At 35.9% G+C, this 16,732-nt stretch overlaps 1 protein-coding gene across 1 annotated transcript; it reads right to left on the bottom strand.

Annotated features, from left to right (window-relative positions):
• Window positions 1–998: 998 nt before the first annotated feature.
• Window positions 999–14,944, bottom strand: POLR1F (RNA polymerase I subunit F). The gene is made up of 4 exons (XM_002751520.5): window positions 14,670–14,944; window positions 10,738–10,879; window positions 6,530–6,738; window positions 999–5,220 (listed from the first exon to the last, which is right to left on the bottom strand). Exons 1-4 carry the CDS (start codon window positions 14,921–14,923, stop codon window positions 4,806–4,808), a joined length of 1,020 nt encoding a protein of 339 aa, XP_002751566.1. The 5' UTR covers window positions 14,924–14,944; the 3' UTR covers window positions 999–4,805.
• Between the last annotated feature and the right edge of the window lie 1,788 nt (window positions 14,945–16,732).

Here is a 16,732-nt window from a genome sequence, read left to right as displayed (position 1 = left end):
TTAAAATGAGTAATAAATGGAAAAGAAATCCAACAAGAATGATCAAAGGACATAAAAAATTCACAAGAAACAAATGCATGGACAATAAAAATACAAAAATAGTCACTAATAACCAAACAAATATAAATTGCAAAACAGAACATTTTCATTTCTCAGATTGTCAAAAATTAAAATGATTGGTGACCCTCCATATCTGCAAAGTTGCCAACCACGAATTGTTGATAGAATTGCAGATTGATACAACTTTCCTGAAAGACAATCTCACAATTGATATTAAAAAGTAAACTGCTTATCCCCTTTAATAACTGCAATTCCATTTCTAGGATTTTAGATAAGGCAAATAAAGATATAAATACACACATGCTCCATGCATGTGCAGAGGGAAAGTAGAAACAACCTAAATATCCATCATTAGGAAACAGAACACTTCAATCATACACTGAAATGCTGTAAACATTAAAAATAATAAAAATTCTGTAAACATTAAAACCTCTATATATTCACATAGGCAGATACTTACTATCAAATAAAAGAAGGTAGCCCAAAAAGTACAGGTAGTTTGATTCCATTTTTGCCTTTAAATATGGTATTTTAAAATTCACTACTAAAAAAATCTCTAAAACTGCACATGGAACTGACAATAGTAGTTATTTCTGGAAGCAGAATTGGCAAGCGGGTGTGTGTGGTGTGGGGAGGAATAGGGAGAGAGATCCATGACTGGTAGAGTATATACTTTTACGATTTGAATTTTTAAAATATACTGATTTCGTAACATAAAACATCTACTTTTTGGGAAAAAAAGGCAAGATGACCCATGTGGTTAATGTATAAGTCAAGTTAAAGAGATCAAATTTCTGTCATTTCTAAGTATTCTATCTCTGATACACTAAAGTGATAAAAGTATTTGAAAACAACATTATGTATAGGCAAAGAAAAAGAAGAATGCATTTATTGAAACAAATGAAAAGGTTAATAATATCGCATCAGAGGCAAAGTGATGCCATTTGAAACTATGCTTTTTATTTATCAATTCAAAAGTATCTATTGATGCTTTCATTATACAAAGGATTCAGTGTTACTTAGTTATAATTAAGGCATAATTCCAGCCCTCAGGAAATGTATTTGGTCAAGACAAATTTGATCAAGAGACAAGCTTTACAAATAGGTAAACAATTTGCAATAACGCAGAGTGTTACAAGTAGAAAAATATTTATTAAAGAAAAATAAGAATTATGGTTATGAAGTATGCACACTTAGCCTCGTCTGGAAAAAGGTTATGTACAAGGTGGTGCATGAGGTCTTTTACATTAGATAACTTCTTAGTTCTCTGTCAGGTTCTCCACCTGGAATGACACAGCCAGTTTTCCTTCTCCAAGGGTCAAAATGCTGCTAATCCAACAACTACCACTAAGCATAAAGCATTAAACATTCATTGTCACTTGTACTTATCATTTACACTTAGTTGTGTATCTTATAGACAAAACGGTAAGGCCTTAAGAGCAGAAACTGCTTAAGTCATCTCTGTATCACTGGTGACTAGTGAGGTGTCTTACACAGTGAAATAGGTGAATGATAGGAATTGGAGAGAAGGTAAGGATCTAGGCTAGGCTAGAGGGTTTATATAAGCAAATTCCAAGATAGAAAAGATAAAGCCTAGGTTAGTGCAGCATCTGACATGTTTTGAAGAATATATGGTAGACACCATCGTCAGTCTTTTTGGGTCAGAAAAGCAAACAAAAAAACAACAAAGTAACTATATTCCTAGGAAAGACAAATGGCCAGATCTCACTTTTCACTCCAAAACTACTCACTTTGTGAAAAGGCAGGAACAAATCTAGTTTCAAGTTCAGCATGCTGCAAAACTTGGCAGAAGTATTTTTTGAAGCAAAAGTAATGTGTGAACTTGCTTATTTTGCTAAGCCACAATGTACTTCTCCAGGAATAGTATGAATTGGACATCTTTCTTGATGTTTATGGCAAAGGAGTTTAGAATTGTTTCACTAAAAATTAAATTTCTATATTGTCAAACATGACAGTCTACTCAAATTTTAAAATGTGAAGGGAATATTTATTAAACATGTTTTGGGTATGCCACTATAGTAAATCCTGGTAATATGATATAACTTATTTCAACCTTTTTTCAACTCATACTTCAAGATAGCACTGACCAAAAGAAAGTTAATATAAGCTTTATGTACAATTTTTAAACTTTTTGTAGAAAAATAAACTGAGGAAGGCTAAACTTGTTTTATTAAACCCACTATACAAAATAATATTGATCTTGCCAATATAAAAACTGAGATAGTTTACACTTCTTCGTATATCTTCAAAATCTGGTATGCATTTTATACCGGCAGCACATCTCAATTTGGATGAGCTACATTTCTAGGGCTCAATACTCACATGAATCTCAACTGTAATTGGCCTGCATCCTTCCATTGTCTAGCACACCTACTTGCAGACAACTGTGAACATCTGCCACTCTGCCAATTCTATACCCTATCATTATAAATTCAGATTCCGATATGCTACTAGCAGAATTTATTCATTACCAAATATTAAACTGTGAGACCAGCACTATGTCTGGTACTAAATAAATAGCAACACAAATGCTGACATGGGAGTTGAACCATTCATCTATTTGCAAATACACAGGTAACAGTGAGTGGACAATCTTCCCCTTTTTTTTCATATCACTTAACATAATTATTAATTTTCTTACTTATTGTGTGTACATGCACAACTGTTCTCTTGTGACATGCCACACAAGATGTGTGTACATGACATACATCTAACTTGTTTACCATTATATCCCTGGGCAGTGTAAGAATGTGTTGTACAAAGTAGATGGTCAAGTGTGTGGAAAATGAATAAATATGGCCATGCATTGATTATCAGCTTCAACCAGCTTGTCATTTCATTACTCTTTGTCAGTTAGTCAAGAGACATTCCATGTTTTCTCAATGAAAGCAGTGAACAAAACAACTGTTTTCTCTTCAGCACAATATATTACAGCCAACAAATGGGACCTAATTAAACTAAACAGCTTCTCCACAGCAAAAGAAACTATCATCAGAATGAACAGGCAACCTACAAATGGAGAAAACTTTTGCAATCTATCCATTTGACAAAGGGCTAATATCCAGAATCGATAACAAACTTAAACAAATTTACAAGAAAAAACAACCCCATTAAAAAGTAGGCAAAGGATATGAAAAGACACTTATCAAATGAAGATATTTATGCAGCCAACAAACATCAAAAAAAGCTCATCACTGGTTGTTAGAGAAATGTAAATCAAAACCACAATAAGATATCATTTCATGCCAGTTAGAATAGCGATCATTAAAAAGTCAGGAAACAAGATGCTGGAGAGGATGTGGAAAAATAAGAACCATGTTGGTGAGAGTGTAAATTCGTTCAACCATTGTGGAAGACAATGTGGTGATTCCTCAAGGATCTAGAAATAGAAATACCATTTGACCCAGCAATCCCATTACTGGGTATATACCAAAAAAATTATAAATCATTCTGCTAAAAAGACACATACAGACATATGTTTACTGCAGCACTGTTAACAATAGCAAAGACTTGGAACCAACTCAAATGCCCATCAATGATAGACTGGATAAATAAAATGTGGCACATATACACCATGGAATACTATGCAGCCATAAAAAGGGATGAGTTCAAGTCCTTTGCAGGGACATGGATTAAGCTAGAAAGCACCATGTTCAGCAAACTAACACAAGAACAGAAAACCAAATACCATATATTCTCACTCATAAGTGGGAGTTGAACAATGAGAACACATGGACACAGGGAGGGGAAACATCATGCACTGGGGCCTGTCAGGGGTGATAGGGGAGGGATCGCATTAGGAGAAATATCTAATGTAGATGATGGGCTGATGGCTGCAGCAAACCTCTATGGCACATACGCCTATGGAACAAACCTGCACGTTCTGTACAAGTATCTCAGAACTTAAAGTACACACACACACACACACACACACACACACACACACAAAGTAATCTGAAATTTCCCACTAGTCAGAATCACATTTATCCTGTCTTCATTAGAGTCTACTCCAACACACAACAAAATTAGAATGGCTGAGGCACAAATGAACAAGTACAAGAAGACAGTCCTTTCCATCAACCTCTCAGATTTAAAAAAGAAAACAAGAATACACATGCACCTGGAAGAAAAGAATAATGAACAGCATACACCACCAGGCAGTCAGTACTGGCATGGCTTTTAAGAGCTGTGAAGACTTCAGAAACTTCTTTGGCAAACCATTTTATGTTAAACAATAGAAATACTGTAGAAGCAATGGTAAAGGAAAACCTAAAACTAGTTAATGTCCTGAGTTTTAAAAAAAGCAATATAAAACAGCATGTAATAAGGTGAAACCTATTAAACACATAGACACAATTAAATAAAAACTCTAACTCATTCTTTAGTAATATAATATAGTATTACACACTCTTCTTGCTGGTCTTGAGACTGTAGATACTGTAGAAATAATTCAATGTAGAGTGCAAAACCTGGAAGAATATGAGAGTTGACAGTAAGAGCAGCTTTTTATTTTGTATACAATGGCACTAACAATACTGGCTTTCCCCAAATCAATGTACAGTCAGTTTTATCATTTTAAGCACATCGAGCTGTCTCCAACTTATTTTCTCTTTTGTAAACTACTGGTATGCTTAAGCATTTCATATCACTCAAAACATTTATTCAATTGTCACGTATATCTGTCGTTTAGAAACTGAATCATATTTAAAATACTCTAAAGAAAATTACTTTTCCTTTTTTTTTTTTGGTGAGCATTTCAAAGGTGGGGTAAATTCAGCCTCTTCACTGTGTTTTCTTTTCTTTTTTTTCTTTTTATGGTCACTTTGGTAACCACTGGAGTCACTGCCTTGGAAACTAGGGTCCTGGTTCGGATCTTCCTGGTGCTTTTTCTTCTTCTTCTTCTTCTTTTTCTTTGGCTCCTCCTCCCTGAGGTCATTCACATTATTGGTATTCTGCAGGGCTGACTCTTCCACTGGAGTGTCATCTGCAAAATCTGCTAGCTTGGTGGTACCACTGTCCACTTCATATGTCTCTGGGTCTTTCTTCTTTTTCTTTTTCTTCTTAATAGGTTTTTCAGCAGCTTCCTCAGTGCCATTTTCTGTAACTTCTTCAGAAACTTCAGAGTGCTTGAATTGTAAACTATAAATTAACAGTTAAAAAAATTTAACAGCGCAATAAGCAAAAAACTAATAAGAAAATGAGATCAATATATTCTAACAGGCTAAGATTTTCTAATAATGACAGCAGTACAAGACACATAACCAAGGCATAAATTCCAAATATTCTATCTTGTTATCCCTCAACCCACTAAAATATATACGGGCTGCTGAATGTTAAATTGAAAAATGTTAAATTTAACATTAAATGTTAAAATCTTTCTTTATGAAGAACTTCTCCCAGACCCTTTCCACACATAAAAATGACATAAAAATCTTGTCAAAACATGTCTTCCAAGTTTTGCGTTGTTTCAGAAGAACTTGATCACTGAACATTAAACATCACAACACTTAGGTTTATTAACCAAACCACTGACATCTGCTTATTAACCAAACCACTGACATCTTATAGAAAATATGCTCCTGTATGTATCAAAGCAATGGAGTTTCCGGCCTATTTTAATCCTCTTTCAAATAGTAGTCTATTGTTTACTTAGCAGATACTAAGAGAGTGTTACGTAAACATTGTGAATTATTTTATACTACTAAAATAAAACATGAATCAATGAAGTAGTTCTCTTTCCAGAACTTCAATCTTACACGGTAGCACTAGGCATGTGTACCTAAGCAGTACCAATGACATAACTTTAGAAATTGAGTTCCTTAGTCAACTAGTCAGTCACATTTCAATGCTTAACAGTGAGGCTACTGTATTATGCATATATACTATATTTTTGTCATCACAGAAATTGTACAGCTGTTCCGAAACTTCAACCCACACTCTTGTAATTTAAAGGCAAAATCTAGAAAAAATTATTAGCAAAAGCAGCATTCTAAGAGTTGTCTCTCTCCTTCTTCCTTTAAACTTGACTCCCATGGAACCAAGTTCAAGATCAGAGTTTCTTATAATAATTTCAATACAGAATACAGAAATTAAAATATCTAACACAGATGACAATAATCAACACACTCTTTGTGTGTAAAAACAAAGCAAGCCAATAGCTTCAAGTTTAGAGAGAGAATTAAAGAGTTAACAACAAAATAGAAAACACTCAGTGAAACTGAGCTATTAAATATTAAAATACAGACCAGCTAGCTAGACAGAATTTTAGAATATTTATTTGATGCACTGTTACAGATTACTTAAGAATACTGTTTATATTGACTTTATGGTTTGAAACCATGAATAGTCCTATAAACAGGTATTTTTAAAGAGGGGTTATGTTCTCTAAATTCAGAATTAAATGGAAATTACTAAGTACCTAATGGTAATTATGTAATGATAAACTAACCTTGTGATATTTAGTTTTCCCCGAATGCAGAATACTCCAGCAGTATCTGAGTCTAAACGAAATACTTCAAATTCCAGTTCATCACCCATGTTTATCTCCATGGTTTGCCACTGCTCAGCTGACAACTGCTCAGGTTTAGGAATGGAGGCATTGAAACAGCCATGTACTAAACAGCCAATGTGGCTAGAAGACACTTTATTAACTATACCCTGGGAGAAGAGGGAAGAAAGAGCATAACATAAAGAACAGATCCACAAAGTTAAAAGGTGAACCAGAGTCTACAAACTTCAAATAATCTTCAAAGAGCAAACATCAAATTAATGGTCTAATATGGAAAAGGTTTACCTCAATTAAAACTTAACACGTCATGTCAAAACATCACTTTAGAATACCATCGGGTTTTGGGAAAGCTCAACTTAATTAAATAAGTAATTTGCAATTACTTATTTAATTACCATCTAATTAATTACTGTCTAAAAAAATTAATTACTGTCTAACTGTGTACATTAACTTCTAACTGGTTTAACTAATCTGCCCCCATCACCCCGTCCAAGGAAAAAAACCACCTAATCTCCCCACTGCAGGATTCCTTAGGAAGGAGATTATTACTCTTTAGCTACATGGAAACCAAGCAGAAAATACTCTCATATAGCCTATAAAAAGATCTCATATGTGTTTTATAACTGGGATCCATGTTATGTTTCCATAAAGACACCAAATTTCAAACCTTAAAAACGCATTATTTAATTATTTAATTTAGCATGATGCAAGCATTCCATTAGAAGACAGTTTATCCTTTACATGTAAACATTGATTGTGGCTATATTTGGCTAAATCACAAAAGTATTATTAGAAGTTTAAAGCTAAAATAAAAGTATGTGATATATGATTTTAAGATGAGACTTTGAATAAAACTTATTTTTCTTCTCAGGGTTAATATACACAAAGCATATGCATGAGACCTTTAAATATTAAAAAATCCCATCTTCTGAATTATAGAACTGCAAATAATACTGACTTGTATACAATGCTGTTTAAAATTGGCAACCTTTTACATATGTGACAGAATAAAACTTCCATATTTGTCATGATCAGAAGCCTTAGTGTTCCCAATGGTAGTTTCCAGATGGTCTAGCTAAAGAAACTGGTACATCCTTAAAATAAAAGTTTATTCAGTAAAAAGGATAAATAGGTTCTCATCGTAAGAAGACATGGAGGAACCTTAAATGCATATTGCTAAAGTGAAAGAAGTCAATTTGAAAAGGATACATACTCTATTATTCTTTTTTTAAAAGGCAAAACTATGCAGACAGTAAAAAGATCAGTGGTTGCCAGGGATTAGAGAGGATGGATGGAGGGAAGGAGGGAGAAATGAGTAGGTGGAGCACAAGGGAGTTTTAAGAGAGAAAATCTATTCTGTATGGTACTATAATGGCAGATAAGTGCCACGATACTTTTGTGGAAATCCATAGAATGTAGAACACAAAGACCGAACTCTAATGTAAACTACAGACTTTACTTGACTATAATGTTATCAATATTGGCACAAAAATTGTAACGAATCCACCATACTAATGCAATATAATGTTAATAATAGGGGAAAATGTATATTTGGGGAAGGGGTGGTTATATGGGAACTCTATACTTTTCATTCAATTTTTCTGTAAACCTAAAACTGCTGTTAAAAATATATGAATTTTAGAAAATCAATGAAAGAAAAGCCTTTTTAATATCTGAATCTAGAACAATGGGAAAGCTACAAGAAGAAGAGAGTGGATCTCAAGGCCTACCTCACACTATACACAAAAATTATTTGAGAATGATCACAGACCTAAATGGAAAAGCTAAAACTAAAAGCTTGTAGAAGTTGACAGAAGAATATCTGCATAACCTTTAGGTGGACAAATTTCTTTGATAAGATCCAGAAAGCAATAGTCATAAAAATATAAAATGATAAATTGGAACTCATCAAAATTAAAAGTACCTGTTTATCAAATAATACCATTAAAACTTAACAGACAAGTCACAGACTGAAAGAAAATATTCAAAATATTTATCTGAAAAGAATTTGTGTTAAGACCAAAAGGAACTGCTACAACTCAACAATAAAAATACAAAAACCCTATTAAAAATGGGCAAAATACTTGAAAGGCCCTTCTTACTGAAATATATGAAAATCTGCTCATGAGGGAAATGGAAATGCAAATGAAAATGAAAACCGTAATGAGATACCACTATATGGCCATCAGTAAAATTAAGAGACAACAGCAAATGTTAATAAGGAAACAGTGAATGGAAGTGTTGAATGGGAAATTAGTCTGACAATGTTTTTATATAAACACCCTGTGACCTAGCTCTTCTACTTCTAGTTATTTACTTAAGAAAAATGAAAATGTATGTTTTCACTTATGTATCTGCAAACATGTCTGAAAATATGTTTTCAATAGCTTTGTTCATAAAAGCCCCAGCCTAGAATCCATCCATCATTGAAGACAGATAATCACACTGTGATATAATCATATAATTGAATACCATGAGCAATAAAAAGGAACAAACCAGCAATACACACAACAGCATGGACGAAACTCAAAAACATGCTGATCAAAAGGCAGATTTCAAGAATGTATAATGAATAATTCCATTATCATGGAATTATAGAATAAGCAAAACTGACTTACAATAAAAGCATAAGGGTAATTACATCTGGAATAAAAAGAGAGAATTGGGCCAGGAAAGGGAATGAAGGTCCTTTCTAAGGAGATAGAATGGTATACAGATCTGACAAAATTCACTGAACTGAACAATATGATCCCTACATTTTATAATATGTAAATTTTATCTGGCCAAATATTATTAGTAATATTTAAAGAAAAACTGGGTAGTCGAAAATATTTGAGGACTGGATCTTGTAGCAGGTAGAATTAAAGGAACATTTTTCATTTCATACCTTCTATATAATCTGTTATTTCCATGTGCATGCATATGTATGTTATTTCCGTGTGTGTGTGTGTGTGTGTGTGTGTGTGTGTGTGTGTATTTTTAGCAACAGGGTCCCGCTGTTGCCCAGCCTGGAATGCACTGGCACAATCATAGCTCACTGTAGCCTTGAACTCCTGGGCGTAAGTGATCCTCCTACCCCAGCCTCCTGAGTAGCTTGGACTACAGATGCATGCCACTATCTGGCTAATTTTTTATTTTGTGTAGAGACGAGATCTCACTATGTTGCCCAGATTGGTCTTGACCTCCTGGCCTCAAGTGATCTTCCTGCCTCAGCCTCCCAAAATGCTGTGACTGCAGGTGTGCTGTGCCTGGCCTACATGTTTATATTTAAAATATAATTTACACAAAGCAGATGAAAATTAAGTTTGTTAATTTCCAAATACAAACCTGTCAACTTTAGTAGTCCAGTTACAAGATTCTAGTTTAATAGGCAAAGGATACTATTTATATTAATTTGATATTGAAAAACGAAAAAAATTAGAAGTACTTTCTGGGTTTTGTCATGGTTAAACTGATCTATATTTTTATGAACAGAATCAAGGGTTAGTTAACAGTTCTGATCTATTAGATTAAGTAATTCCTATACAAATTTATCAACTAAAGAAAAGACACACACAAATATGCATATAAACATATGAATACACACATACACACAAAACTACTGGAGGAAGAGAGGGGAAAGTAAAGAGTAAAAATGGATATATCTCAGTAGATTTCATACCAATATCTGCATTTTGAGTTTATGAAAAACTGGAAGACCTTTCCCACAGAGCATCCACTTCCAAGGCACAGACTGGCTGCCCTGTCCTCTATCATTCATACATTTTCATTACTGCCTAGTCCATTTGAATTTCTGTTTCATATACTGCTATATTCTTTGAATCCTTTATAAAGAAATGGTATTTGTGTAGAATTGAGAACTTTTGAAATAATAATAATTGATTTTTTTCCCCTTAAAATCATTCTATTACTATGAAAAGAATAAAGTGGATGGTACATATATTCTGTGCATGCATGTGTTTTAGGAGAGTGTTTAAAAACTTACCTAAGTTTGAATGACACAAATTAATTTTTCCTTAAAAATAGTATTTATTTACTCACAATAGTAACTCATTTGAGTCAAAAGGTATATTCCATCTCTGAAAATGTTCCAAGTTGCATAATTATCTAATTATACAAAGAAAACTAGAAAAAAATGATAAACATACCATAAGCTTTTGCCCTGGTTCAGGGGAAAAAATAACAAAATCGGCTTCGATGTTAAGATGAATGTGTCCTTGATCATCATAAATATCTCCCAGTTCTCCCACAACTTTGATGTTATCATATGCAATAGGGACACCTAAAAGGCTGTAAGAAGAAAAGTTGGTAATAGTATCTTTTATCCTCTTTTATTTATTTATGTTTTTTTGGAGACAGGGTCTTGCTCTGTTGCCCAGGCTAGGGTGCAGTGACATGAGCAGGGCTCACTGCAGCTTCAGTCTCCTGGGCTCAAGTGATCCTCCTGCCTCAGCCTCCCAAAGTGTTCAGATTATAGGCGTGCACCACTGCACTCTTTCAAACCAGGTCATTTTCATACTTATTGTGCTAAGAGTCCAAAACTTACACATCTCCTAAGTACACCACCCATGTCAAAAACAATAGTATATGATTAGTCTGTAATAACTTTATTAGTCCCATTCACAAATGAATTCTGATGAGTTGGCTAAGTTAAAATGATGATTCAAGATACTCAGAAACAAAATGTCCAATTAATGCATGAACAGTAAATCAACCCTTCCCTTGCCAAGTCCCATTCATTCGATCCTATTTGAATTCTTCAAGTCATTCTAGCAAGAAAAATGTGTATTTTGTGAGCATGACTGAGTAAGAGGCAATTCTGGTATTATAAACCATTACTGAATTTCAGTACTTGACAGCATATAGCAAGGGAAGCATTACAGTTAAAGTCAAAGGCCCTGAATGTTAAAATCAATGACTTAATAGAGAAAATCCCAGGCTTCAACTGTTGCCAGTAAAAGCAAATGTTAATACAACTACATTATTTATGAACTAACACTTTAGTCTACAAATGTAACAGTCAGGATTAAGGGATAACTATTAAGGAGAAAGACTTAGTGGTGGGAGGCAGAGGGTTCAGTGAGTAGAGATCTCGCCACTGCACTCCAGCCTGGGCATTAGAGGGAGACTCCATCTCAAACAAATGAATAAAAAACAACAAAACAAACAAATAAACAAAACCTGGTGACTTCATTACCATACCACTACTTGTTAGAGAAAACTTCCCTGACTCCCCTAGGCAAAGCTGAAATCACTCCTCTACTCCTACAGGACAACCTTTTCACTGTTCTTAACCTAATTGTATTGAACCTGTCTGTAGTATGCTTGAATTTCACACGACTCTAAGGCCTTTGATGGCAGATTTTTTGTTAAACTCAATTAAACTTCTAGCATACATAAAATAAGGGAAATAATTTATCCCTAATAGATATTATTTAGTAAAACAGCCAGAAGCCACAGAAAATAAACTTTAAGAACTACCAAATTAGGAAAATCCTAACTGAGAGAAATTACTTGGGAAAGCAATCTTCTGAGGTTTTAATTTCTGCATGTGGCATTCCTAAGATGGAATCATCCTATCACTAAGAAAATGTTAGGGACACAGAAAACAGAGTTAGAGAATAGGAAGAAAAAGTAACTGCCATATTAGAGAGAAAAACAAAAATTAAGACTTTATTTCCCCTAATCAAATCTCTCAACTATCAGAGAGTGATTCTCAAGTGGAAGGAGGACTGTGGTCCCCTGTGGGGCACGGAAGAGTGGGCCATTTGGAAATTTGTGATACTATTCATGGTTATCACAAACCTTGTCGAATCCAGGAAAGAAAAGAGTCTGCCATGTACAGGACCATCCTGTACAATGAGGAAATATTAATAGCTCTGACTTTTGAATAAAGGGACAAATCTGTTTACAAATAGCTAGGCACATAATTTGACTCTTAAAAGTCGTAAACACAAAGTCATTTTTGCATAGTTTTAATATATATTAAAATTATCAGGAATTCAGCAATATATAAATTCAGGGGAGATTTTATTAAAAGTCATCAGATATGTGAACACAGGCACCCAACACTATAAACTTTTTCCTCCTTCACTTTTGTTTTTCTAAATGGGTATCAGGGCAAGGTGGTAGCCTCATTTTAGTTCTTTGGTAATATATATTCAATGTTTTGTCCCTTATTAGCAAAGCATAGTTCAAAGTGTGGTGCCTGATTTGCACCTGAATAAATAGGAGTCTTCAGCATACTCAAGTAATGTGGAAGGAATGGTATCCAGATCTGTTCAGAGCCACTCTGGGTGACTTTCCCCTAGCCTGTCAAGTGCAGGCAATACTGATGACAGAAAACAAAATAGTTGCTTGTGTTTCCAGATGTTATGACCACTTTGTATAATCTTAAATCTAAAAACCATCCCCTCTAACCATTTTCTCTTAGACAATTATAATATTATCTTAATTCATCTCCTTGTCCACATTCTCATCCTATTTGGTAGCTAACCATTAAGGCTACCAAGTGCTGTTTCTTAAAGTGCAAATCTGATATGCCAGGACTACAAACATGTGCTACTTTCTCAAAAGTGTGTGAGGTCTCAGAGTTAAAGGGTATTGAGAGGATGAAGCACTAACCCTGCCTAAGAAAACAGAAACACAAAAGGAAAAACAACCATACTTTTCACCCCTAAAACCAAAAACTGGCAATGGCAGGAAGGGAAAAGCAAAATAGCCATACTCTGAGTCATTTTTGACCCCCTGCCCTTCTCTCCAGTGACTTCCAATGCCTTTCCCCTGACATACACCTTATTCTGCTTATATAATAGATACAGCTCCCTAGGCATAGCATACCAGTTCACATCCAGTATCCGTTTGTTTATGCCACTCTCTTTGTCTGGAATACTATCATGTGAAAGTACCCTTTTCTGTCAAGTTGTTCTCAAAGGTCCCAAGATCCAAATTCAACACTCCTTACCTTATTAGATTTCTGTCAAATTTTAACACTTCACTATTTATTGGCTTGAATCTGTATCTCTACTACAGCTTATATAGCTCCTTGAAACAGGGATTTAATTTTTTGTTTGTTTTTATATCTCAAATTCTCAGTATATAATATAAACATACAAGAACTGTGTGTTGGTGCTTGGCAGAAGCTGTATATTCTAGACATGCTTGACTATCAGCCTGTGTGTGTTGGTCCAGGATCCCTTAAGAAAATGGTAAAAGCTTTGGATACCAGCACCCAAGGAACTTCACATGGGAATTCCTGAAGGGCAATCATGAATTCCTAGGAAATCCATTCACTCTAGTTTTAGAACCCTCTCTTTTGAACCAAAGTATAGTCCAGAGGAATACTAAAGCACATGCCTGCACCCCCTCCACACACATACTTCTGTAATTCTGAGTTTTCAAGTTGCTTTTGAATACTGTAATATAAATGAATACGTTTTGGGTTTTTCTCACCCAAAAGCAACAGGTTTACTAGTTCGATTGCATAAATCGTCTTAACAACAACAACAACAACACTAAACTAATGGCATTTTCATCATCCCCAGATCAGATCCAAAAGAAGAGAACCTGGGGAAATTACCAGAGCAAAATCCAACAAAAACGTGCTTCACGTTTTACAAATAGAACAGTTGTATTAATGCTTCATGTGCAATCTTCTATGGAATGAGAATCTACTTAAGCACTGCAAACCAAATTTTTATTGTCAAATGAGAAAACATCATCCGGAAGGGGATAAATGAAACGTTGAATGCCATACAGAACCGGGCCTACTAGGTCTCCAGACCCCTGCTCTGTTCCTAACCCTACCATCAGGGATCTGGAGCGAGAATCTCCACTTCCTCCGCCCACACCTGAACTTCACCTTTAAGTTTTCTTCTCTATCTGAAAGGGACCCTGTATAGATCTTTACCAGAGCGGTACTGGCCTTGAGGGACGGATCAAGACTCTAAAATTCCACGGGTATAAGCTCTGGGGGGCAGTGCGACCTTTACCATTTCTCCCTTTTTTGCTACGTCATCAGCACATCCACCTGCTGGTACTTCCCGTGCACAAAAGAAGGAACAGGCAAAGAGATCAGTACCTCTCAGAATAGCGCAGGAGCTCCGCATCCAGCTGCTCTCGAATGCCAGTGCGTTTCCTATTAAGGTAGCGGGGCGACAGAGCGATGTGCCTTCGGTGCGGCCCGGCCACCAGGCATGAGTAGCGATTGTTCACCAGCTCACAAGCAGTGGCATAAGTCGGCAACTCTAGGCAAGGTAGGACGCCAGCCTGCCCTACCAGAGACCCATCAGAAGCCGCCTTTTGCCGCGGCGCCTCTGAACAACCCGCAGCCATGTTGCTTGTCAAGGTTCCCGCGGCGCGCACCGTTGACGCAAGCGCAATCGCCTGTCCCCGACGCTCTTTTTACGTCATCCACCAACTACCACGCCCCTAGGAATTTGCCCTCTTGACGCTGCATTACGCAGTCTGGCCAGCAGGGGGAAACAGGTTTTTCGCTCTTTGAAGAGGAGTTTAAGAGCCCCAAGTACATATTGAGCATGCGCGAAGCCAAACAACTGCTTTTTTGAGGGCGGGCAAATGTGTGTTTTTCCCACTGAAACTTACTGGGTTTATTTACTAGGTAGCTTAAAAAGGGGGGTTCTCAGTTTGATAATTTCCAGTGGTAAGGTGGTTTGGTACAATTTTACAAACTTGTACTGTACAATAAAGATTCAAAATATTTATGGAGTATATTTTATGCAGTACACGAAATCCTAAGCAACAGCTCAGATAATTAAAATGCAACATGTCTGAAAACGGGCCCACTATTTCTCTCCTGTTCCGCTTCTCTCCTCATTATGCAATTGCTAAATTAGGGAATCACGTCACAGCCAAGGTGTCAGCCTCGGATCCTCTTTTGTATCCCCAAATATCACATCAGCCTGAAGGCCTGTATTGCCTTATGTATAAATATTGTATTTGGACACTATCCTCTTCTCCTGCTGCCAAAACTTCAGGACACTCTGCCTGTGGAAGCCTAGCTTAATGGTCGGGAGGACACTCTGCGGCAGCCAGAGCTTCCCTGAAACATGTGATCATGTTGTGTCCCTCCAGGATAACATAAACTCCTGAAAATGGTTTATAAGTTACAAGGCCATTTTGTGATCAGCCCACAGCTTCTCTCTTCAGCTTCATTTGTCACAAGATCTAGACCAGCTGCAAGACTCCCCGCCCTAATGTTATCATGCTCCTTAATCCACTCTCAGGTCTCTTTCTTTAGTCTTAAGCTGTTGCTTCTATCAGGGAATATAACATTTTTCACAAGGGTAACTTCTACTCATCTATGAATTTTTAGCTTAGATTTTACATTCTGTTCCTTCTCAAAGAGTTTTCAACCACCCTATTCCTTTTTCTCTATAAGGAGTAAGTAACCATCTATGTTCGTTTTTACGTTAATTTTATATTAACAGCCCATTTGCTTGCCTGTTCCATCAATAGATTCCTACAGTCACTAAAGCGGGTACCATAATCTGTATTGTTCACTGCAGTGGCCCACATGTCTCATCCCTCCTCCAAAGAAACAGAACCAAAACTAAGAAAAACCCAATCAATGCATCCTGAATGAATAACCTGATAATAAGTTAATAAATAAGTGATAAAGAACTCACAACCTAAGTGGAAAAGGGTTACTCTGGGTAAGTGCAAGAGACACATATAGCAGTGATGTGAATACTGACATATTCCCTTCTCTCTTAGATACTGGAAAATGCCTCTAACCTCTCTCAACCTGATTTCTGACTTGTAAAATAGGAAAAATAATACTACCTTAGAGAGATGATAGGAGGATCAAACAAGACAAACAAAAAATATTTTCTTTGATATTCCTTAAATGACTGCAAACTCAGCATGAGATGATAGTCGGATGAAACTGCCCCCAAAATCTAATATTAGACATTTTAAGTCCATACATGGGAAACATAATGGCCTTTACCTTGATTTTGTTGCAAAGTCCTTTAATAGCCCTGTGCAGGACCCTTTTGTTCAGTGTGCTCAAACTTGGCTAAACCATGAAGTCACTCAAGGTGAGGAGCTTTAAGAACTCCTGATGCCCTGACGACATCCCAGACCAATTCAATCAGAATCTCTCCAGGTGACTATGCCTTA

Source organism: Callithrix jacchus, chromosome 11 (assembly GCF_049354715.1).
Source record: "Callithrix jacchus isolate 240 chromosome 11, calJac240_pri, whole genome shotgun sequence".
In the NCBI taxonomy this organism is placed as follows: domain Eukaryota; kingdom Metazoa; phylum Chordata; class Mammalia; order Primates; family Cebidae; genus Callithrix; species Callithrix jacchus.
Note: the sequence above shows the minus strand (reverse complement) of the source record. Positions and strands in the feature narration are given on the sequence as shown.

What these genes read in the sequence shown, in the direction of transcription:
- POLR1F (XM_002751520.5), bottom strand. Translation starts at nt 14,923, where the DNA reads ATGGCTGCGGGTTGTTCAGAGGCGCCGCGGCAAAAGGCGGCTTCTGAT. An exon ending in AACCAGGGCAAAAGCTTATG is followed by an intron (nt 6,739 to 10,737) that starts GTATGTTTATCA and finishes CTCTTCTCCCAG; the next exon opens with GGTATAGTTAATAAAGTGTC. An exon ending in GGAAAACTAAATATCACAAG is followed by an intron (nt 5,221 to 6,529) that starts GTTAGTTTATCA and finishes GTTAATTTATAG; the next exon opens with TTTACAATTCAAGCACTCTG.